This window comes from Equus asinus, chromosome 28, assembly GCF_041296235.1.
Source record: "Equus asinus isolate D_3611 breed Donkey chromosome 28, EquAss-T2T_v2, whole genome shotgun sequence".
In the NCBI taxonomy this organism is placed as follows: Eukaryota; Metazoa; Chordata; class Mammalia; order Perissodactyla; family Equidae; genus Equus; species Equus asinus.
In genome coordinates, this window is record NC_091817.1 from 20,695,324 (window position 1) to 20,720,642 (window position 25,319).

A 25,319-nucleotide genomic window follows, 5' to 3' on the forward strand; every position below is an offset into this window, starting at 1 on the left:
CAAATCTTTGTAATTTTTTGCTTGAGCTCCCTATCACTATTCCTTCATGCTCCCTTTATTTCATTTATTTACTTAAGGTATACTTTTTGGTGAGGAAGATTGACCCTGAGCTAACATCTGTTGCCAATCTTCCTCTTTTTTTTCCTCCCTAAAGCCTAGTTGTAAGTCCTTCTAGTTCTTCCATGTGGGACCTGCCACAGCAGGACTTGATGAGCAGTGTGTAGGTCTGCACTCAGGACCCAAACCAGTGAACCCCGGGCCACCAAAGCAGGGCCCCGAATGTAACTAGCATGCCACTGCCATCGGGCTGGCCCCATTCACCCTTCCTTCAGATCGCCCAGTTGCCTCTGCACAAATCAGAATGGAGCTGAGGTCTTTCCCTTACTGTCAGTAGCGGCTGAATAAAATCTGTTTCCACCCCTTTAACTAATGTCCAGCTTTGTTTATCTTTGACAATAGGCTTCTCCAAGTGACCTGGGCTTCCTCACAGTATGGCAGCTGGTTCAAAGAGTCAATGAAGAGAGAGAAAAGTGATCCCATAGCAAAACAGCAATGCCTCATGCCTCCTCGAGCATGACAATGTTTTACCCTATATCCATTTACAAATCAAAGAAGACGGAAAATAAGGTGATTCAAGTCTACTATAGATGTGAAAGGAAAAAGAAAAATAAAGGAATAAAGCTAAGCCAGTTGGGGGATTGAGGATAGTAGAAATATGTCACTTACAGTGAACGTAAATTTGCCCTATGGGAAAAAAAAGAATTACTGCTTTGAAAAAAATCCAATAATTATTTGAAAAGCAAACATAAAATTAAATCATAGGAAAGAACTAGAAATTAGGAGCGACGATGAAATTTCTACTTACGCATACAGGCCCTTGCTATTATTCTTATTGTTTTAGATAAGGACACCCAGGTGACGAGTATTATTTCTGGGGACACCTTGGACCTAAACCTTCATATGTCAATGTTTCTTGGATGCCTGGTCTTCAATACATCCCTGCTGAATCGTATTACGATGGGGAGGTAGTAATTAACACGTACAGACGCTGCTTTTATTTCAGCCCGGGGGGACCGGGCGAGCTGATTTTTTAAATATGACTTTTGACCCCCGCGGGCCTCCGGCCTGAACTACATTTCCCGGCAGGCCGTGCTCAGAACTACGGGTGCCTACGTGAGGTCCAGCGCCGTTGGCAGCGGCGCAGTAGCCGTGCGGGCGGCGACAGGCGGGCGCTTCGCGGTTTGAATGGCTGCGGGCCCGGGCCCTCACATCACCTGAGGACCGGCCGCCCAGGGTGCGCTATGCCGTCGGGAGGCGACCAGTCGCCGCCGCCCCCGCCTCCTCCTCCGGCGGCGGCAGCCTCGGATGAGGAGGAGGACGACGACGGCGAGGCGGAGGACGCAGGGCAGCCGGCCCGGTCGCCAGCCCCTCAGACCCAGCAGCGGTTCGACGAGCTGTGCAGCCGCCTCAACATGGACGAGGCGGCACGGGCCGAGGCCTGGGACAGCTACCGGAGCATGAGCGAGAGCTACACGCTGGAGGTACGCCCGGCGGCCGGCGAGCGCCTCTCGGGGCCGGGTCGCGGCGGGGACGGCCGCGCCCGCGGGGCTGCCCCGGCAGGCCGGGCTCCGGTCGCCGCCTGGAGGGGGCGGGGACCCTCCGCGCACCCTCGTCCCGGGAGGCTGGGTTTGCCAAGCCGTCTAGCTGCCGCAGGGAACCCGTCTCGCGGTTCTTCTCTGTCGGCTGCCGAGGGGGAGCCCCTTGCCCTGAAGGAGCGCCGCGAGGCTGGGGTCGTGCCGGGCTCACGATGACAGAATGCAGCACCTTTGGGCAGAGCGCACGGGTGCGGCCGTCCGGGCCGTCGGAGGGGGCGGGGCCCTGCGGGCTCGGGGGGCTCCGGCGGCCCCGGGAGCTGCCCTGCGGCCGGGCGCCTTTGTCCGGGCGCGGCGCCGTGGGCCCCCGCGTGCGGATTCGGGCTGTGCTTGGGTCTGTGTCAACAAAGACGGACCGCCCCGGGCCAGGGCCCGGACTTCTGCCTCCTGCGTAGACACTCGCCCCGTCCGTCTTTTAGGGCCTTCTGGTGAGCCCAGCCCTTGCACAGGACGCTAGTAGTCGCCGTGACTTAGGCGTGTTCCGTCCCTCTCTTCCGACGGGCTTGCAGACGAGAAAAATGGCCATTCCAGCCAGTGAGGCTCGGCTCTGTAGGCGCCTCCCCTCTGCGGGCCAATGGGAAGTGACGCGGAAGTCGGGATGTTTATCCGCCATGCGCCGGCCTGTGGGTGGCATTTAAACTGGAGGCCCGAGGGTTTTCTTAACTTGTTGTACAGTTTGTGGGAAGAGGAGGGCAAATGGGCTCAGAATGAGGAGGCCGAAGCAAGGTATTAGTTGACTATAATTGGGTGTTTTTGCGTAGGGATCAATCACTAAGGTTATTGTAAATTTATTCTTGCCTTAATAGAAGTTTAATTGAGTTTCTTCTCCCCATTGTTATATCTACCAAAAAAAAAAAGAAAGAAAAAACAAGAAAAGCGACTGATACAGTGGCTTTGGAATCTGACAGACCTGGGTGACTTTGGACAATTTACTTAACCACTCCAAAACTGAATTTTGTGATATGTCAATTTGAAATATTTGTACCTACCCCACAGAGCTGTTCTAAAGGCTAAATAAGGTAACGTGTAGTTTCTGGCACATGAAGCCCTCATGTAGACGGTGCTTTAGAGCTGACAAAGCTCTTCATGTACTTAGGCGTTCGGGCTGAATGTTCCTCTTTATTTCTCGGTGGTCCCTGTGGCCAGGCAAAGAGAAGGACTGTTTCTTGGTGATGGGCGTAATTGCCTCCAAATAAGCTCTTTTTTTACCCTCAGGATGATCCTGTAAATTAGATAAAACAAGTATTATCACCATATAGTTGTGATGTTTCAACTCATAGAGGTTAAGTCACATGAAGTCAGTGTATAAGCAACTGACAAATGATAGACGATTAGTAAATTATTTCTGAAAACACGTCTGATGACTCAATTTTTTTAAGACTTCGATCTCACATTCTTAGCTCAGTTTACCCAATAAATGAATGAATATTTCGTCACTTATCAAGTATTTTTTAATCACCTCTTCTTTGCCAGACAGTGTTGTAGGTGCGGGGGATGGAGCAGTGAACAAAACGTAAAAATTCCTGCCCTTGTGGAGCTTGTAGTCAGGTATGCTGTAAGATGATGTGGGATGTCAGGCTCATGGAAGTGTACAATGGAAAATAAAGCTCAAGTGGTATTTAATACAGAATACTGGTTATAGAACTTTATCTTTGATTTCTTGTATTTTCTGTGCTTTATACTTATAACTCATTTAATTCTCACAGTCCTCAGATGAGAAACTTGAGCCTCTGCGACTGTTAAGTAATTTGCCCAAGGTATTCTGCTCCCATGTTGGGACTCCCAAGGCACATGTCCGAGAGAGAGCCAGGTGGAATCTGTATTGCCTTTTATGATCTGGGAAGTTACATAGTATCACTTTCACCTATGCTATTGGTTAAGACAGTTCAAAGTAAGGGAACCCAGACTCCTACCACTGAGTGGAAGAATGTCCATGTCACATTATAAAAAGAACACATGGGATCCGGCCATCACTGAAATTACAATTTCTCACAAACATATAAATAACACTTCCAGTTTAAACACAAGAATTTTTTTATATTGAAATATATGTAGCTCATTAGCTAAAAGTCAATTTTGTTTTATTTTACAGGGAAATGATCTTCACTGGTTAGCGTGTGCCTTATATGTGGCCTGCAGAAAATCTGTGCCAACTGTAAGCAAAGGGACAGTTGAAGGAAACTATGTATCTTTAACTAGAATCCTCCGATGTTCAGAGCAGAGGTAACTATGTTAGAGTTTGAAAAGTAGTGTGACTAATTGAAAATCATCATGGTGGTAAGAATTCTCTTTGCTCATCATTTTCTGAGCATTTGTACCTATGGAGTGCTGAATTTAGAAGCTAGGTCATGGTTTTTCTTTACCACATCTAAGTTAGTGTCCATTATATTTTACTTCTTTGGTGAAAAATATTTAAATTTTAAGGTATTAAATTACTATTTACTATTAAAGGTTTTGATTCATCATTGTGATTACAAAGGGAGAAGTCTAAATAAGGATATTGAGAAACTTTAGGAAAGCTTTTTCTTTGCTTTTTTTTTTTGAGGAAGATTAGCCCTGAGCTAACTGCTGCCAGTCCTCCTCTTTTTGCTGAGGAAGACTGGCCCTGAGCTAACATCCGTGCCCTTCTTCCTCTACTTTATATGTGGGACGCCTGCCACAGCATGGCTTGACAAGCGGTGCCATGTCCACACCCAGGATCCGAACCAGCACACCTCGGGCCGCCAAAGTGGAACGTGCGCACTTAACCGCTGCACCACTGGGCCGGCCCCTATATGGTATTAAACTTTGAGCTACATGTACAGGACTTGTAACTTAGTATAAACAGGGCGTGTAAATACTTCTCAGTTTCCTGTTTTGGAGAAAAGCGACACTATTATAATCAATTATAGAAAAAGTCAAATAATGTTTTAAAGAAGAGGCAGAAATTGCTTTTTCTGTCTGTTGTGTAATTGATTACATTTATTATTTGTGCCTTTGGGTGAATTTTCTCTTAGGGCTTATTAAAGATTGGTGGGAAAAGGATGTTTGGCAATTTAGGGGGAAATACCACTGTCAAAATTTATGGACCTAAGGGTTTAAAAAATCACTTACTGTTAAAATAATTAACAAGAAATGTAATATTTTAGCCATAGTCTGTTTATTAACCTTGAACTCCATCCTGAGTTATATTTAGGCTTCAGAACAAGGGGCAGTGCATAAAGAGTTGAACACCTGGGCTGTAAACCTGCAGAAGTGGACTTAAATAAGATGCAAAAGCATAATCGTTACCAAGAAGAGAAGTGAAGGCAGAGTAATCCACTTAAGTGATGGACAAGGAACTTTAGAAGCAAAGGTCAAATTATGGAATCATGATTATAAACTATAGTAAACTAAAGTTATCTAACATTTTAATGCAAGTAATACAATCCCAGGCTTCAGTTTTATTTCCATTTCAAAAACTCAGTTTTTATCTTTAAATTTTTACCTATGGGTTCAGATTATTTACTTTTCTGCCATAATAGACTGATGGATTAAAAACAAAGAGCAGATTGGGAGAAGATATTTACAATGCATATAACTGACTAAAGATCAGTATCCAGAATTATATCAAGTACTACTATCAAATGTTTAAATAATTGACAAACAGCAACTAAAAAATGGGTAAATAAAACAATTTCACAAAGGCCAAAACTCCACATAGCTAATAGATATAGGCAAAGATGTTCAGTCTCACTAGTTACCAAGGAAGTTCAAAGTAAAAACAAGATAGCATTTCATTCTCATCAGTAGGGGAAATTTGAAGTCTGGTAAATACCAAGTTTGGTCGTTACGTGGGGAAACAGGACCTCTGTATTGCTGGTGTACGCTGGTGAGAGTATAACTTGGCACAATCGCTTTAGTGGGAAATTTGGCAGTATCTAGTGAAATTGAAAATGCACATTCTCTGACTCAGTAATTCTACTTCTTGGGGTACTTTCTAAAGAAACTGTTACATACCTGTACAAGAATGTGTTCATTACAGCATTTTTTGTTATAATGAAAAATTAGAAAGCTCAACTGGAGAATGAATTTAAAAAATCATGAAAGTTCATATGAAGGAATATTTTTAGCAGTTAAAATGAATGAATTAGATCTACATATATCAACATTAATCTCAGAAACATTATTGAATGAAAAAGCAAGTTGCAGAATGCTACTTACAGAATGATACCATTTATATAAAATTTTAAAACCACACATACAAAAGATACTACTTACTGTTTATGGATACATATATATTCGTATAGTAAACATAGTAAGTACAGTAAGTATAAAAACAGGAGTGGGAAGGGTTCAGACTAACTTTAGAATGCGGTTATCCTCTGGGAAGAGGAGTGGGGAATGGGGTTGGGAAGGAGTACAAATGGGAACTCTGGCTGTTTATGTAGAACCTGAAGCAAATATGGCAAAATTGATTCGGTATGTTAATATTCGTTAAATCTGGCATTTGGGTACATGAATGTTGGTTATGTTACTCGGTTAATTGTTAATTATTTATTTTGTATTTTTATATATTTCATAATTTTTTAAAAACCCACAGGTAATCTCGGAAGAAAAGTAGATTAAGAAGATAAAAGAAATAAACCAATCTGTAAGAGATTAAGCTAGTCAGAGGCACAAGTTGTGATTTTATATCACTGTCTAAATGTAATATAATTCAATGAGTTAATTTTTGTTTACTTTTAATTACCTATATTTATACATTTACCTTTGTGTTAATTATGAAAATATGTCATTTTTTATTTTTAATATCAGCTTAATTGAATTTTTCAACAAGATGAAGAAGTGGGAAGACATGGCAAATCTACCCCAACATTTCAGAGAACGTACTGAGAGATTAGAAAGAAACTTCACTGTTTCTGCTGTAATTTTTAAGAAATACGAACCCATCTTCCAGGACATTTTTAAATATCCTCAAGAGGAGCAGCCTCGTCAACAAAGAGGAAGAAAACAGCGGTATGTTTTTATATTTGTTAGTCAGGAATGCACATTTGTCTGTTTGTGCTACAGTGTTGATCCCTCAGTGTATTTTGCTAGTCTTAAAAAACAAATGTGATTTCATAATCTGTTTCTCCAGTAGCTTTCTTTTAATAATAACTTCTTGCTTTTCATGAAGAATTTGACTTCTTTCAGATTGCACAGTGTATGGGGTCTTTGTTTACATAAACTTTCCCTTTTCGTGTAAGCAACCAAAAATACAAAAGTCAGACCTTAGATATTTTACCCCATTAGCCACCTTAGGTATAGAATTTGACTACTTAATTTTCTATTATTGACCATATTCATTATTTCTGTTATTTTCTATATATAATACCTATTGATTATTTCTACTATTTAACTTTTATGTCAAACTGAGTAATAATCTCCCTGAAATGGCTTCTCTATTTTGATGTTTACAGCAATCAAGAGTAGAGAAACTGAATTGGGGAGAGAATAGGGGAACTGAAACTATTAGGAATTTGTGCTTTCTGATCATGTCTGTAAAGTCTGTACATTTACTCTGGCTCAGTGTTTTCCATCTTTCCCGATAGATAGGGGCAGTTATGGGATACAGATTCTCTACCTTTATCATGAAAGTTTTTTTCATAAAGTAGAAGTGGGAATTTGTTCTTAAAATAGAACTAGAGGGGCCGGCCCCATGGCCAAGTAGTTAAGTTCGCATGCTCCGCTTCAGTGGCCCAGGGTTTCACTGGTTCGGATCCTGGGCACGGACCATGGCACTGCTCATCAGGCCACGCTGAGGTGGCGTCGCACATACCACAATTAGAAGGACCTACAACTAAAATATATACAACTGTGTACTGGGGGGCTTTGGGCAGAAAAAAGGAAAAATAAAATCTTTAAAAAAAAATAGAACTAGGAAAACATTGACAAGAAAAGTAGGGGAAAAGGAGTTATTGTAAATGAATGAATGTTTGCTTCTCTTTCAATATAAAAATTTTCCCAAATTGTGAAGGATGTTTACAGTGAGTGAGCACCTTTTAAAAATAAAACAAACTGTACATTTTTTTATAGTTGACCCCACTGATAGGGAAGCAGCTGGTCTAGTTTGCTTGCAGTTTTGGGGAATTGACTATTTACGATTAAGAATTTAAAGTTTGGATAGAAGCCTTGTTCCAAGTCTGAGTGAGGCTGATGTGATCATTTATAGAAAGATATGGGATATCTTCTTTTTTTTGGAGTGTTGTAGAAAATGATTTCTGATTGTACTTGCTTTGATATTTATTGGGGTTTATATACTACCTAATTCTAATTAAGAAAATTATAAGATAACTTTATTTAAAAATTTTACATTTATGTCACTTTGTATGCTTTTTAATAGTACTTTTGACTGATAATAATAATAATGATGTATGCCATTTACTGAGCATTTATTATGGGGCAGGAAATCTTCTAATACTTAAACATATATTTACTTCAATTAATCCCTGTGACAACTTGATGAAGTTAATACTGTTGTTACAGCTGGGGGAAAATAAGCCCGTGAGAGGGTAAGTAGTTTGGCCAAGGTCACACAGTTAGTAAGTGTGGAGCCGTTATTGAAACTCAGGGAGTCTGCCTGCAGAGCCCACGTGCTTCACCACGACTCTGTACTGCATCTCACCACACCAGCCTTGAAAGTTTGTCACTGAGTATTTATTGAGAGCTTACTGTGTGAAGTACTTTATTAGGTATCACGTAGGTCACAAGTATTTAAAAAAGCCAAAAACCCACAGACGCTGTCTTTTGAGAGTGTACAGGATATTCAGGGAGAGGAGGCATGTATAAATGCAAAAGATAATAGAAGTGTAGGACTTTTGTAGGCAAAAATAAACCACTCTGTGTGAGCCAGTCAGGTAAGGTTCCATGGAATAAGTAGAATAGGTCTTCAACAGTGTGTTGGATTTTCCTAGGTGAATTTGGAGATAGAGATAGAGCCTTCTATGCAGAGGATAAAGAATGAAGACACTGAAGCAGCAAAGCAAGAAGACATTTGGCTGAGTAGGTTAGGTTTGTTCTAGAGTTATAGAGCCAGTTTTTATTTTAATTTAATTTAATTTTATTTTATTTTGAGGAAGATTAGCCCTGAGCTAACATCTGCTGCCAGTCGTCTTCTTTTTGCTGAGGAAGACTGGCCCTGAGCTAACATCCGTGCCCATCTTCCTCTACTTTATATGTGGGATGCCTGCCACAGCATGGCTTGACAAGCAGTGCGTCGGTCCACGCCCAGTATCCGAACATTTGAACCCTGGGCTACCGAAGTGGAACGTGCAACTTAACTACTGTGCCCCCAGGCCGGCCCCTAGAGCCAGTTTTTAGAATGACTTCAGTGTTAAGCTAAAAAGTTTTGAGTTTTATCTTGTTAGACATCAAAGCTAGATAGTTTATCACATGCCTGTGGTAGGAGGCTACTTTTAAAGCAGGGCGCTGACATTTAATCCTTGCCATGGACTGGTGAATTAAGTACAATATTATACCCAAGTAGAATAATCTTTTAGCAGATGAAGAGACTAAGGCACATGGAGAGCAAGTGTGTGTAACTAATGACAGTGCGGGAACTAAACCTGTCTCCTTTTTAGAATAAGGCTGTCAGGATGTGGAAATAACAGATGTCTTATCTAAACATTGGCAGAGGTTTTGATAGAAAAGCCAAGCTTAAAACAGGTCAGAAACTCTCTTTAGCAGACGACCTGGCAAAATACAGCAGGAAATTCTTAATGATAGAAGTGTGAGGAATTATAGGAAGCCCAGAATTTACATTAAAAAGTCCTTTGGTGACTGGCTATATTCTAGAATGTCTTTAGGGAGGAAGGGTTTAGAGTTCATCAGCTAGGATAGGGGGAAAAATTTGGGGAAATATCTAAGTACGTACCTGGGTCTTAAGGCAACATTAGCCTCGCTGATGCCATCAAAAGAACTGTTGTTACTCATTTTATTTTCTACTGTATTTATCATGACCTCGAAAAGCTTTTATAGTTCTTCAGAATTTTCTTCTTTCCGAGATGAACTCTTTCCCTGGCTCCCAGCTATTTCCTTCTCAATATTTAGTTGGAACAGAATTTGTTGTACATTATACATGTGAAGTGAATCTGCTATCACTCCCTCTAACTGTGGGTTTTGTTTCTCAATTTATAGTCATTTGTGATGTCTTTTTCTAATTCTTCTATTATCTCATGACTTTTTTCTCCCCCCAAAGGCGACAGCCCTGTACAGTGTCTGAAGTTTTCCATTTTTGTTGGGTGCTTTTTATATATGCAAAAGGTAAGAAAAGAGTATTATTTATTTAGATATTAGTTTATTTAAATGTTCAAGTACTGCTTTTGTTAATCTGTAACGTGTATCAGGAAAAGATTCTTACTGAAAAATTTCTCAAAGGTTTTAATCCCAGATTGTTTTTAAAGTATTGGCTTTTCATAAAAGAATCTTTTGATTTTCTTTACAATATCCAAAACTTCTCTTATTAAATGGGAAATCTTTTAATTTTGTTCTTACACAACATCTTTTCCATCCAAAGCAATTATTCTCCTGAATTATGGACTGAAAACGCCTTAGTGTGTCTATGCCAGTATCTTGAGCTGTGTTTTTCATGAGACATGTGTTGTTTAGTTGAGTGGGACTGATCATCCTCAAAGTAGATCAGATTACTTTTTGCATTTTGTTCAGATAAATATGCTTGATCATATTTCTTTACATACAATTTATTTTCTCTCCCTTCTCATCTTATTTAACCTACCCAAGGTTTGCCTTCAGTGAAATATATTTTTGTCCTCTCTGTATTTCTCTGTAGAAATGATCTTAGTAATCTAAGGAAGAAAAGAAAGTACAGTTACATGAGTTACATAGCTTTTTTCTATAGATGTGTAGAATGCCTTTGCCATTAAGATAGCCCAATAAAATGCAAAGTTAAAATCAAAGAATCATAGAGCTAGAAAGAGTTTTATAAATATAAGATATTCTCATTATTAGGTCAACTAACCAAACTTATTTACTTCAAAGATTAGGCAACTGAGGCCCAGAAACTAGCTGCTAGAAACAGAGCTAGGATTTGAATCCAGATTTCCTAGCTCTTGGTTTCATGCTGGATGTGAAGACCTTCTAGCAAGTATGTGTCACTCCCTTGGTCTTGAGGTTTGGTTTGTCTGATTATAGTTGGTCCTTTCTAGCTAGTTAGAGAGCTCATCCTTTTTTGCCTGAGCTGCATGCTTGATTGAAAAGAAAAATCTTTCTTCTGTCAAAAATAAGCTGTTATTTTGCTTTTTATCACATTGGCATGTTTCTTTAGTGGAGGTAAAGGTGATGTGATCGGTGGCATGAAATAAGGAAACTGTTTTCACAGTGGCTGCAACAATTGCTGCCACTTTTAGCTTGCTGTGGCTGGGGTTATATGTGATATTAATCTTGTCATTTGATTGTGGGCAGGTATATCTGAATTGTAGGATTTTTATCTGTTTTGTTTATGTCTTTTATGGTGTATTTGTACTTGGGGGTAAATGTATTTGGTACTATATAAACTATTAAAAAGGAATTTTATCATTCTTAGATTTTGGTCTCATTTGTTCAACTTGGGTGGTATACTTTTTGTCTCTGCATTTAACTCAGTGTTTGAGCTTTATCTTATTATTAATAGTTCAGTCTATAATTATTTGATCTGAAGAGACTTTGTCCTCTCACCGTCCAGCACTATGATCTTTTATGATTCACTAAGATCTTTTCTAATAGAGTAGTTTAATTGGTTTTATTCAGTTCTAGTTATTTGAGGGGAGCTGTACTCTTTTATAGCCACCTTTCTCGTGACTTTCTCTGCAACATGTGGGCATCCCAGATTATCTCATTCCTGATAAGTAGCCAACTTTTTGCCTGTTATCTTTGTTGACTTCCTATGTCAAGTACACACCAGTGACAAGTTTGGGCTTGTCATCATGAAGGGCTTTGTGGCCTGAAGACCAATAGGTGCCACTTCCTGTTTCACATGAGATCTCAAATCTCATTCCCGATAAATAAGTCAACTCTGGAGTTAAATAGGTTATTTTTGTTGATTGCAAGATAAAATATCTCACGAAGTGAAATTTATTTCTAAAGTCAGGATTTGACATGTAAAGTATATCATGTTAGGACAGTCCTGGAGTTTAAATTAGCTTCTGATCTTCAGGGGCATTTTAGCTTTTTGTTGGAAGTTAGATTGCTGCTGTTTTTTTCCTTCTATGGCAAGTACACACCAGTGACAAGTTTAGACTTGTCAGTGTGATAGGCTGCTTTGTAGCTTGAAACCAGTAAAGTGCCACTTCCTGCTTTACATGTGAGGAACTGAGTATATTTTAATATTAAACATCTTTACAGTGGAACTAACGAAAGTTAGTATGGTTATTCAAGGCAAAGTTTAACCTATTAATTGTCATTTGCCTTTCTGGCAACAGAAAAATACTTTTTTCTCTTTAATTTAATTTAAGTTGATTTCTTGAGTGTTTGCATCTAGGCGAAAAAAGAGTTACTTATCCTGGTACATAGAGGTAAGTGGTAACTTTAGAGGAAAGGAGAGAAAAAAGCCTGAAACAAAGCAGTGTGTGAGAGAGAGAGTGTGTGTGTGTGCACATTTGGGTAGGCATTAAGTGTGAAAATATTGAGGTTTAGAAATAATTCTTCAGATGTATGTTAGCTATTTAAATTGAATTCATCTGATGTTATAAGAATGTGAAATTAATATGAAGCATATATTTGCAGTGTTTAGTGAAAAAAGGGATATGCTTAAAGTTATAAAAAATCTGGAAATATTTCTTAATTTCTAAGAATAATAAAACTGTTTAACTGCCTGTAAAAACTGTTTTACATGTTGGACTTAAACCAGCACTGGAGAAATGACATGTCTATAGATTTAAGTTTGGGTTTCTTTTTTCTTTGTTATGAAGCATCAACAATTTACTCCTGGGATATTAGCTCTAGAACTTAAGTATCTTTCATGATTATCCTATTGCATTAATTTGTATAAGCTTATATTACTATGTAGAAAAGTATTTAAAATGGTACTGTTAGGAGTCTGATTATAGCTCCTGGTCTTTTTAAAGTACATACATTAAAAAAATAATGATATGAATCATTGTTTCAGCTGTTCCTGTCTAAGTATTTCTATTAGTTTTCTTGGCAGAAAAATATTTTCATACAAAACAATTTCTTACAGTTTGAGATAATTTATGAAGTTGTTTCTGTTCAGAATTTTCAAAGGAAAAACCAATGTTGATAAAATTTTGGTCATTTAATATTAGGTATTTAATAAATTCTTAGTTAATATTGAGTGAATGAACAGCATTTTTAGTAAAGTTTTGGCTTTCGTTAAACTCTTAGAAATTTATTAAACTATGAGAGTAATATTTCAAAATGTAAACTTGTCAAAACATTTTATGTAGCTCTTGAGTCAGCTTTGTATAGTGTTGTATAATATTTTAACTAAAGAAGAAATTATTTTTAAAATATTGTAAAGTTAATTCAAATTTAACTCTTAGTATTTATAATTCTGTAGGTAATTTCCCCATGATTAGTGATGATTTGGTCAATTCTTATCATCTTTTGCTGTGTGCTTTGGACTTAGTTTATGGAAATGCCCTTCAATGTTCCAATCGTAAAGAACTTGTGAACCCTAATTTTAAAGGTAAGTTTGTAAATCAAAGCTTACTGGACAACTCACATTTCCACACTCTGTTTGCTCTTGGGTGTTGCAGACGTAGTACAGGTTTCCCAGCATCAGCGAATCTAAGTGCTCTGAAAAGCTCGATTGTCATGTTCTCCAGAGTACTTATGACTAGGAGTTCAGCTCTCTGTAAAAATATTTATGGAAAGAGCAGTTACAAATATTGTAAAGTTTAAGTCTTAGATGACAACTTGAGAAGTTTCTGAAATATGCTTAAGAAGAAGAAGGGATTTAGCAATTTGGAGTAGCAAAGATGACGTTAGAGCTGATGGTAATTTTTCTACATTGTCAAGCTTCTTGCTTGACACACAATAGGTCAACATGGATTTACTGAAAGAATCTTCATTTCACTTTCTTTCTACAGAAGAGTAGTAGTTATGGTTCTAAAGTAAGTAAAATGAATCTTTCGCTCTTAAACTAAAAGATGTATGGAAATGATAATTATTTTGGCAATGTGTTTGGAAGGCTTTCAGGTATGTAATTTCTATGAATGATGTATGGTAAGAGACCAAATTATGATTTACAAAGCAAATATTAAAAAATATTTGTAGAGCTAGTATATAATGCTACCATTATTTGAATAATACCATGGTGTAGGGTTCTGAGTGTCGATTTTGGGGTGGCTATAATGAGATTTTCAGCTTGTCTGACTTGACGTAGATTTTTAAAGTTAGTGGAGTTAGTTACTTCAGTCACTCCTGGTTTGGTAAATGTAATGTTCTTTGTATTCTATTTTTCTCTCGTTTCCTTCCTAATTACCGTTTATATTTCTATATACATGCTTCCCTTCATTTTTCTCCTCTTTCATTATTTAAAAAATATATTTTTTCTTGCACTGGGTCTAGGGCAAGAATAAGCTATGAATTAATAGGATAAATACATCTAATATAATTAAATGAAAGCATATAAACAGCATATACTTTGAACAGTAATTTTTTTCCAGTGGTAGTTTGTATTTGAATGCAAGGCTTATTTGCAAAGTTATGTTTTATTTTTGCGTGTTTTAGACATATAACAATATACTAAAATTTTTTTGAGTTTATAATAGTTTACATCAATGTGAGATTTCACTTGTACATTATTTCTTGACTATCACCACATAAGTGCTCCCCTTCACCCCCCCGTACCCATCCCCCACCCCCATCCCCTGGTAACCACTGAACTGTTTTCTTTGTCCATGTGTTTGTTCATATTCCACATGAGTGAAATCATCTGGTGTTTGTCTTTTTCAGTCTGGCTTATTTCACTTAGAATAATTCCCTCCAGGTCCTTCCATGTTGTTGCAAATGGGATGATTTTGTCTTTTTTATGGCTGAGTAGTATTCCATTGTGTGTATGTGTGTATATATACCACATCTACTTTATCCAATCATCAGTTGATGGACACTTGGATTGTTTTCCATGTCTTGGCCATTGTGAATAGTGCTGCAATGAACATAGGGGTGCATATGTTACTTTGGATTGTTGATTTCAAATGGTTTGGGTAGATACCCAGTAGTGGGATAGCTGGGGCATAAAGTAGTTCTACTTTTAGTTTTTTGAGCAATCTCCATGCTGTTTTCCATAGTGGCTGCACCAGTTTGCATTCCCACCAGCAGTGTATGAGGGTTCCCTTTTCTCCACACCCTCTCCAACATTTGTTATTTTTAGTCTTAGTGATTATAGGCATTTTAACAGGTGTAAGGTGGTATCTTAGTGTAGTTTTGATTTGCATTTCCCTGATGATTAGTGATGTTGAACATTTTTTCATGTGTTTATTGGCCATCTGTATATCTTCTTTGGAAAAATGTCTGTTCATATCATCTGCCCATTTTTTGATTGGGCTGTTTTATTTTTTATTGTTCAGTTGTGTGACTTCCTTATATATTATGGAGATTAACCCCTTGTCAGATATATGATTTACAAATATTTTCTTCCCAAATTTTCCTTTTTTAACCATCTGTACTTACATAATTGAAATCTTTTGAGTAGTGATACACTTTACCTCTATTTGCTATTTTTGAGGTATATTTAAATAGAGTTAAATTAGGCCCGTATATACTATTTCCTATATGCTCATATGCTAACTCATATGCTGATTATACTCTCTATTATTTATATTTTAGTTTATTACAGTTTGGTTTATTGAATGCTACCTGATGACTCTGTTCTATGATTCTATACATCATAGGCCTGTCTGAAGATTTTCATGCTAAGGATTCTAAACCTTCCTCTGACCCACCTTGTGTCATTGAGAAACTCTGTTCCTTACATGATGGCCTAGTTTTGGAAGCAAAGGGAATAAAGGAACATTTCTGGAAACCTTATATTAGGAAACTTTACGAAAAAAAGGTTTGTAAGTAGTAAAGAAGTAATGTGAAAATACTTTCTGGGAAAAAATTTTATTAATATGATGACTTAAGGATCTTTTCTTTCATCATAGCTCCTTAAGGGAAAAGAAGAAAATCTTACTGGGTTCTTAGAACCTGGGAACTTTGGAGAGAGTTTGTGAGTATTTCTGTTATAAAACCGTTTTGGGGGCTCGCTCTGTGGCCGAGTGGCTAAGTTTGCGCACTCCGCTGCGGCGGTCCAGGGTTTGGATCCTGGGCGCGGACATGGCACCGCTCGTCAGGCCACGTTGAGGCGGTGTCGCACATCCCATAACTAGAAGGACCTGCAACTAAGATATACAACTATGTATGGGGGGTTGGGGAAGATAAAGCAGGAGGAAAAAAAAAAAAGAAGATTGACAACAGTTGTTAGCTTAGGTGCCAATCTTTAAAAAAAAAAAAAAGCCGTTTTAATATTTTAAATTATATACTTAAGAAAGTTCAGAGTTTAGTCTTTTTATTAATTGTACCCTGGAAATTTAGAATATGTTTTGTGAGACAATATAGGGAAGCAATAGGAAATTCTATCAACTGTTCATCTAAGCACATGTTTTAAAATTTATCGAAAATTGTATGGCTGTTCTTTAAAGCTTTAACAGTTGAGCTTTTGGATCATAATTTTTGAAATAAAGAAATTCTTTTGGAACCATATAGGAGAAAAATGATGATATAGAAGTACTGAGGTCTTCAGAGGTGCTTGGAGCAACCAGGAAAGATAATGTAGCTTCTCACCAGTAGCTGCACCTAGCAGGCAGGTTGGTACAGTGTACACACCCTGAAACACTGTCAGCAAAATAGACTTACTGTATGATGGAGGAGCATAGTGTAGCAAGCTTGCGATTTATACTCCTCAGTTTTTATAATTAACAGTGATCCCACTAAAATTTAACTTTCACAAAATTGTTAGAACTTTTAGTAGTTAAAAAAAGGAAATAACTAAGTGGCTTAAAACATTAACTGAAATGGCAGTTCTATGAGTGTACTTTTTTGCCTTTTTTTTTCCTATAGTAAAGCCATCAATAAGGCCTATGAGGAGTATGTTTTATCTGTTGGGAATTTAGATGAACGGATATTTCTTGGAGAGGATGCTGAAGAGGAAATTGGGACTCTGTCGAGGTGTCTGAATACTGGTTCAGGAACAGAGACTGCTGAAAGAGTGCAGATGAAAAACATCCTGCAGCAGCACTTTGACAAGGTGAGTGGAGCCATGCCAGGAGAGGGGAAATACAGGAGCAGCTGTGCCAGAAGAGTAGAAATACAGGAGCGGCCATGCCAGAGGTTCTCTCTTATTTTGGTAATTGTGTGTGTGTGTTTTACTTGCTTCCAATACAAAAAAGAAAATTTCCATCATACTTAACCTTAACTGAAAAAGTTATCTCTTATGTTTACTGATTTAATTTTTCTTAAAATCAACTTTCAAAGTTTTTGGTTAGATCTGAGAAAAAGAATTTAATATAAATTTAAATAAATGTATCATGCTGATAATTGTTGGTTTTGAAAATTGGGCCAGTGATATACAGTCTTTACATATTGAATATAGTAGGCATTTAGAAAATGTTGATTGACCTGAATTGGTGCCTTCTTCTAAGAGACTAGAGGATTTGAGAATCTGTAGTTTTTAAGAAAATTCTGTTAAACTGAGTTTCAGGATCGTGTGGTGTTATTTCATGCAGACACTTACGATGATGGAGACTAAGAGTTTTCCTTCAGGTTGTGGTGTTCACAGAAAATATTCAACTGCTGACAAGTGCCTCCAGAGGCGGTATGGATAATTCCAAGGGGTAACTCACCTGTAAGACCAGACTTAAGATTAGTTTACTTATTCATTCAACAAATATTTTAAAAGTCTTCTATATGCCAGATTGTGTCCTGGACACTGGGGATACATCAGTGAACAAAATAGCCATGAATATCCTGTTTTATATTCTAGTGTGGGGAGATGGACAATAGATAACCAAACAAGTAAATATATAACATATCAGATGCTGGTAGTTGAAGAAAAATAGAGTAGTCATACAAAGGATTAGGGAGAAGGGAGAATGGATGGGTCTTGAACTATTATAGATAGGGTGGTTGGGAAAGGCATCTCTGAGGACATAACATTAACAGAGACCTGAAGTAAGTGAGGAAGCAAGTTGTGCAAATAGCTGGGAAATGTATTTGAAGCCAGAAGAACAGCAAGTGCAAAGCCATGAGGTAGGAATATGATTGGCTTTTTGGAGGAACAGTGAGAACGTCAGTGTGGTAGGAATAGAGTGAATAAGGGAAAGAGTGATTAAGAAGTGAGGGGAGAAGGAGACAAAAGGCACAGGCAGACCACATAGGGCTTTGGAAGCCTGTATGGTAAGGATTTTTGCTTTTGCTCTGATGGAGAGGAAAGCTATTGGGAAAGTGTTAGAGAGAACAGTGACTGACTGATTTACATTTTTAAATGTCTTGTGGGGAGGTGGGACGGAGGTGAGAGTGAAAGTAGGAATTAAGAGGCGATTGCGATGATTCTGGTGACAGTTCATGGTGACTTGAATCAGAGAAACGGTTGTATCTGGGTTGTATGTTGGAGATAACACCCACAGTATATCCTGATGGTTTGGATCTAGAGTGTGAGAAAAAGAAAATCGTGGTGACTCCAGTTGGGTAAATGGTATAAAAGCTAAAGTTCTTACAAATGCCTGTAAGGTCTTCAGTGATCTAGCCCTGCTACCTCTCTGAATTCATCTCATACCACTTTCCTCCTCACCCATTCCATTCATGCCACATTAACGTCCTTTTTTGTTCTTCAGCTATAACAAGCATACCCCCAACTCAAAGCCTTTGCCCTTGCTGTTTCCTCTGCCTAGAACATGTTTCTTCACAATATTCATGTAGTTTACTTCCTCACTTCATTCAGGTCTCTCATAACTTGACTCCTGTATAAAATAAAACCACTAATATCCTCCCCAGCCCCCAGGACTCCCGTTCTCTACTACTCTACAATTAGTATTCCTCGTAGTATTTATCACTGGCTAGGTAGGTAAAAGAAAAATTTGTCTGATAGTAGGTAGGTAGGTAGATAGATCAATCGATGGATAGAAACAAAGAAAGAATTGTTTATTATCCTTCTCCCTGCATTAGAATATGAGTTTCATGAGGGCTGTGGCCAGTGCTGTACTCAGTGCTTGGCACATAGTAGGCGTTCCATGAGTATTTACTATTGACATTTATTGAGAGGGAAGAATGAGTTTGGGGGAAAAAATCCAGAGTTGGGGTTATGATTGTGTTCAGTTGGAGATGTCTTTTAGGCATCCTAGTAGAGAAGTTGAGCAGTAATTAGATATACAAGACCGGAGTTCAGAGCAGAGATTAGGGCTGTGTATATATCTTCTGGAGTCATCAGGATATGGATGGCTTTTAAAGCCATGGAATGAAGAGAGATTACCTAGAGGTATGAATTCATAGAGAATAAAAGAGACCTCAGGGCAGAACGCTGGGGCACTCCAGAATTTAGAAGTCTTTACTTGGAAAAGGAACACCCTAATATTTTAAAAACACTAACTCGATATTTATGCCAGAGTTAAAGAAAGACTCCTTTTGATGAGAATGCACAGGAAGCTTTAAGCTAAGAACTTTAACGGTGCTCCCTAGAAGCCCCACGCTGACCTTGAGGGCTGTGGGCAGGAAGCTGTTTGTGGTGGTTGTGCTTGTTTCCTTTGTGGAAGCTTTGCTACCCGTGGGCAGTGTGGTGAGGTGCTCTGGCTGCTGTAGCTTCTCCTGCAAAAGTATTAGATGTTGTTCTCTCCCAGCAAGGCACTGGTTCATATACAGGGAAGAAACTGGCTGCAAGAAAAGCTGTCGAGGGCAGAGAGCAACTTTCTGCATGTAGTTCATCTACCCGGATCACCTTGTTGACCTAAAACAAAATTATGGAATTAATTTCTTTGAAACAAAGTGGAAATCTTGGTTCTACTCCTGTTTGTCAGAGAAAAAGCATATAGATTTATTTCTTTTATGGTGAATTTCATTACTTTTCTGTATCTCATGAAACTTGAATAGTTCTGTTGCCAGGTGAAAATTTTGCTAGGTATTTTTACAGCTGTGTCTAGAATAAGTACATTTAATACAAAGGGCAATATAGTATATCTTGAATATTGAAAAACACTCTTACACCCTTTCAGAATTTGTTGGAAAAATTAGAAAAGATGTTTTATTAACATATGTATTCATGCTTAAATTCTTTGACATTAAGTCGTATCTTTTTCATATTTATATTCAAGAATGCCGACTTAAACTTGTTTCTCTGAAGATCTGTCTACTTTAGAGGGAAAAAAACTGTGATAGACTCTAGTAACTAAAGGTAAAGGAGGGGCAAGAAGACTGAAGAAGGCCATTCTGCAGTAGGTTGTTTTCTGCATTGGCTTGTATTCTGCCTCTAAGAATGTTTATTTTATCCTCTCTCTCTGAAGCATGTTTGATAGTTTAGATGGGCTTTTGTTAAATCGTGGATTTCATTTGGGCCGGATTTAATTCACAGCTGTCTTTTGTCAATCTTTGAGTATATACAAAAATAGCAGTAGATGGGAGCTGTGAAATTCCATTTCCAGTGATACCCTTAATTTTTTAATGCTTATTTTTGCCTTCAAGCTTGAATTTTGAAGGTGGGATGATGGAGAAATACGCCTTATCTTAAAGGTTTAACTTTTAAGAGACAAACTTTTTAGTTGGCTAAAATACAAATTGTTCTTTCACACATCTTCACATAGATAGTGGTGGCTCTTAGTGAGGTTATGTTTAAATTCCAAGAATGGTGATATTTGAATCACTAAATTTCTCGATAATGTAAAGACAAAATCCGATTCGCTTGAATTCCCATTTGTGAAGTAATTGAAAGTCTTTCTGATCTGAAATAATGTTCTTTTTTCCCCCTTTAGTCTAAAGCACTTAGAATCTCCACACCACTTACTGGTGTGAGGTACATTAAGGATAACAGCCCTTGTGTGACCCCAGTTTCTACAGCTACACATAGCTTGAGTCGTCTTCACACCATGCTAACAGGCCTCAGGAATGCACCAAGTGAGAAACTGGAACAGATTCTAAGGTTAGTTTGAGCCCTTCTTGCCTTCTAAGATTTAGTTGTTGACCATTTTCCAATTTTCTATTTTAATTTTTCACTATTAGTGCCTTAATTCACACATTAATAATTTTATATCAGTTGCATGCTCAGTCCTGTTGTTAGTCTGGAGAGGACATAGCAATATAAGATGTATGAAGAGAAGATTATATTTCCTCAGTATCTTAGTCTTTGGGCTGCTATAACAAATACCGTAGACTGGGTCGCTTATAAACAGCAGAAATTAATTTCTCACTGTTTTAGAGGCCAGAAGTCCAAGATCAAGGCACCAGCAGATTCAGTGCCTGATGAGGCCTGCTTCCTGGTTCATAGACAGCTGGGGGTTTTTTTTGCTGTGTCCTAACATGGCAGAAGGAGGCAAGGGAGCTCTCTAGGGTTTCTTTTATAAGGGCACTAATCTCATTCAGGAGAGCTCTACCCTCATGACCTAATCCCCTCCCAAATGCCTCACCTCCAGATAGCATCACATTGGAGATTAGGTTTCAGCATAAGAATTTGGGGGATGGGGCCCAAACATTCAGTCCATAGTATTCAGGTTTCTTTAATATAGTACAGGAAACAGTAACTAATGACACCAGAGACTATAGAATAAACTACCAAGCTATCTGTTACCAACTGTTCTTTTTTTTTTAAGATTGGCACCTGAGCTAACATCTGTCGCCTGTCCTTTTTTTTTTTCTCTCTTCTTCTCCTCAAAGACCTCCAGTACATAGTTGTATATTCTAGTTGTAGGTCCTTCCGGTTCTGTTATGTAGAGGATGCCGCCTCAGCATGGCTTGATGAGCCATACTAGGTCCGCACCCAGGATCCAAACTGGCAAAGCCCCAGCCGCCAAAGTGAAGTGCGTGAATTTTAACCACTTGGCCACAGGGCCAGCCCCCAACTGTTCTATCTTAAGATTTCAGGAAAAGGGAGGATCAGTAAAGATGGAAGTTGTCAAAGGACTTCATGAAGAGGATTGGACCTGAGCAAATTTCTGAAGGGTGGGTCAGATTTGAAAAGATAAGAGAGTTATATTCATAACCAGTGGGAAACCACTGTAACTTCTGTAAGCTATGTAAAACACCCTTAGCCTAAAAGGAAGTTAACTGCCTTTAGTTCCTTTGATCTGCCTGAGACTGGCAAGAATATCAGTGAGCTTTAATGAAAAGCACAATAGACAATCTCATTACCTGTGCATAATTTTTAGCAAATTTACTTGACAAAATTACTTCCAAGGCCCCTCCAGTCCTAAAGGTTTGATAACACAGACCCTGTAGGAGCCCATTTTATTTCTGGTGGTATGGTGTAAGAAGGTCCTGTATACACATATCAGTAATTTCCCACTCATAGCTAGACTCATTAAATAGCAAGGCTGACTGATTTTCCTTTACATTTTCATGAAATGTGCTTTATTCATAACTTGATTGTGATTAACACCCAACAGGCTATGTCTGTATGGCCTCTTCTTAAGTAATGTTTCTCAGAGGACCTTGTTTACGTAGAATTCAGAAGCCTTTTATAAATACATTTTAGAAGCCTGTCTTAATCTCTGTATTTTCTAAATCTCTTTACAGTCTCTAACTAGGCATAGCAGCTTCTTTAATCTTAAATACCATTAGTGGGGTTAAGTATTACCAGTAGATACTAGGTAAAACCAAAAGGTCCTGTTTTCATAAAAAAGTACCTGCATATGTGTGTTCATAAATAAAATTCTGCTTGCATATGATATTCAGTAGCTATCTCTAGCAGGATTATAATTAATTTTTACTTTCTTTAAATTTTCTAAACTTGCTACCCTTTTACAATGAATATGTATATTTATGATCAAGATAAAAATATAGTTGTTAGAAAAGCCCACATGGTGACAATTTGTATAATGCTTCTGCATTGAACATAATATTGCCTTTCTAGTAAAAAAAAGAAAAAGTCAATGAAATAAACCTTGTTTTGGAAGAAAAAATGTAGAATGCCAGTAATGCTTTATGTGAGTTTGTAGTATAGATTATATACCCCTTCATTCTGTTTTCTTCCAGGAGTTCTTAATGGGAGTTGTACTGCCCTTTGGGGACACAGTTGAGGGCAATTTGTTTGTCATCAGTGACTGCAGATGTGTAGGGTAGGTGGGGTCCAGGCCTGGACATCAAATGGGTACTGGTCAAGGTTATTAAACTTACTACAGTAAAAGGTACAGCTCCACGCAAATATTTTTTTCACTCAAAATGATAATACCAACACCTTCAATAAGGAAGTATGGGATCTCCTGGATTAATTTGGAAAGTGTATAGTTTCTGTTCAAACTATTTTGTATTTATAGGTTAGTAAAGTTACAGAGTTGTAAATAGTTTATCACTTTGTGACTTGGCAAGACCTTTAAATTAGTTAATTTCTTCTTATTTTTTTTAGGACATGTTCCAGAGATCCAACCCAGGCTATTGCTAACAGATTGAAAGAAATGTATGAAATATATTCTCAGCATTTCCAGCCAGATGAGGATTTCAGTAATTGTGCTAAAGGTAAGACTTAATATTGTCTATATTGTTCTCATCTTTGACTTAACCACATGGAGTCCTTTCTTGGTAACTGAGTCAGAAATAAGAAGAAAAGATTTATGACTTAGACTGAGGGCTAGAATATGGATGTCCAATTTTTTTTGTCAACCAGCTGATGTCTGGGCCCTTCTCAGTAAGAGAGAAATTTGAGACTGATACCTTTTTATGTTGGACTTCAGTTACTTTTTTGTTTGCAAAATCTTTAGTTTTCTTTTGTAGACTGGGTATTAAATATTGAAGTATAGTGGTTCTTCAAAATATTGGGAACAAGGACAAAATATATAACTGTTAACATGCCCACATCTGTCCTAGGAGTTGTCTGATGTCATGAATCAGAACCAAGTGTGAGTGGAATAGTAAACCAATTATATACCTCTTTGCATAGAGCTGCTCTGTTCAAACATACAAAACAAAGGTGTGAATCTTAATGGAATGCTATTACATTTTTTATGCGCAATTTTCAGTTCACGATTTTAGAAAACTTTGACTGTTACCATGAAGAAAATTAAGGAATTTTAGGCATGATTGGAACAGTAACTATAGGAAGTACATATATATGAAGTGTTGAGTTTGTTTTTAAACTTTATTTTGTGGGCAGGGGATGAGATAGACCCTCCTTGTCCACAATATTTATTTTCTTTGCATGTGATTTTTGTGTTTTTATTATTTATGCAGAAATTGCCAGCAAACATTTTCGTTTTGCAGAGATGCTCTACTATAAAGTATTAGAATCTGTTATCGAGCAGGAACAAAAAAGACTGGGAGACATGGATTTATCTGTGAGTAAATAACCATTGTATTGATTAGCACAATAAAATGTAGTTTCCTTTCAGCCCTCCTCAGGAAAAAAAAAAGCAACAAAAGAGCCATTATTGAAGAAATAATATATGGCTTTGAGGGAATAAGATTGGCACCTAAGCAAACTTCTGTACTGAGTCATCTCACTTAGTGTTTCTTGTTGCAGCAGGCCATGTATTATAAGTTACAATTTCTGTGGATAGTAAGACTCTATAGTCAGGGATTAAAACATTCAGACTTAGCCTTAATTGAGTTTTTAAATAACATAGAGTTTTTATTCAAGCCTTATATAGCAAGAATAAATTTAGTATTGACTAGATAGGACTTTAACATAAATATTCAACTATTCCTCTTTGGCTAAGATAATTGTTTTTCCTAGATTTTACTAGTTAAGGAATGTGAATTGATTTTTAAACAAGTGATATTTACTTTCAATGACATGAGTAAATTTTTTTCTTTTTTGAGCAAGACTAGACCTGAGCTAACATCCACTGCTAATCCTCCTCTTTTAGCTAAGGAAGGTTGGCTCTGAGCTAATATCTGCTCCCATCTTCCTACACTTTATGTGTAAGATGCCTGCCACAGCATGGCTTGATAAGCAGTACATAGGTCCATGCCTGGGATCCAAACTGGCAAACCCCGGGCCAGCAGAGCGGAGCGCAGGAACCCAACCACTACTTCACTGGGCCGGCCCCTAAAAACTGACTTTTTAAACGATACTTTAAGGAAACTTATAAAATTGACCAATAATTTTTCTAATTCCTTGTAACTATTTACATTTCTTTTTTTAAATATAAAATATGGCTGTAGGAATTTAAAATGCTGTTTTATGACAAATTTTTTTTTTTTTTTTTTTGAAACATACAGAAGGGTATATAAAACATAGTTACAGTTTAGGGTCTGATAAGTGCATATCTGTATACTCACATAAGAAATTTATTACAAATTTCTTTTTTTTTTAAATTGTAGTAAAATATACAGGGGCCAGCCTGGTGGTGCAGCGGTTAAGTGCGCATGTTCCGCTTCGGCGGCTCAGGGTTCACCAGTTTGGATCTCGGGTGCAGACATGGCACCGCTTGGCAAGCCATGCTGTGGTAGGCATCCTACGTATAAAGTAGAGGAAGATGGGCATGGATGTTAGCTCAGGGCCAGTCTTCCTCAGCAAAAAGAGGAAGATTGGCAACA

At 37.9% G+C, this 25,319-nt stretch overlaps 1 protein-coding gene across 5 annotated transcripts in view; it reads left to right on the forward strand.

Moving 5' to 3' along the window:
* Nucleotides 1-1,161: 1,161 nt before the first annotated feature.
* Nucleotides 1,162-25,319, forward strand: part of RBL2 (RB transcriptional corepressor like 2) — a 53,727-nt gene continuing 29,569 nt past the window's right edge. For 2 of the 5 annotated variants that reach the window (XM_044760745.2, XM_044760746.2), the window contains exons 1-11: nucleotides 1,169-1,541; nucleotides 3,745-3,875; nucleotides 6,429-6,629; nucleotides 9,850-9,914; nucleotides 13,165-13,293; nucleotides 15,503-15,663; nucleotides 15,755-15,819; nucleotides 16,710-16,896; nucleotides 20,606-20,772; nucleotides 23,191-23,300; nucleotides 24,012-24,115. In XM_044760745.2, the coding sequence (XP_044616680.1) occupies nucleotides 1,302-1,541; nucleotides 3,745-3,875; nucleotides 6,429-6,629; nucleotides 9,850-9,914; nucleotides 13,165-13,293; nucleotides 15,503-15,663; nucleotides 15,755-15,819; nucleotides 16,710-16,896; nucleotides 20,606-20,772; nucleotides 23,191-23,300; nucleotides 24,012-24,115 (1,560 nt within the window). In that variant the 5' untranslated portion in view covers nucleotides 1,169-1,301. Of the gene's footprint in view, nucleotides 1,542-2,259; nucleotides 2,379-3,744; nucleotides 3,876-6,428; nucleotides 6,630-9,849; nucleotides 9,915-11,945; nucleotides 12,161-13,164; nucleotides 13,294-15,502; nucleotides 15,664-15,754; nucleotides 15,820-16,709; nucleotides 16,897-20,605; nucleotides 20,773-23,190; nucleotides 23,301-24,011; nucleotides 24,116-25,319 lie in introns of those variants that run through there. The other 3 variants (XM_014827786.3, XM_014827797.3, XM_014827806.3) reach the window with 3 other exon arrangements.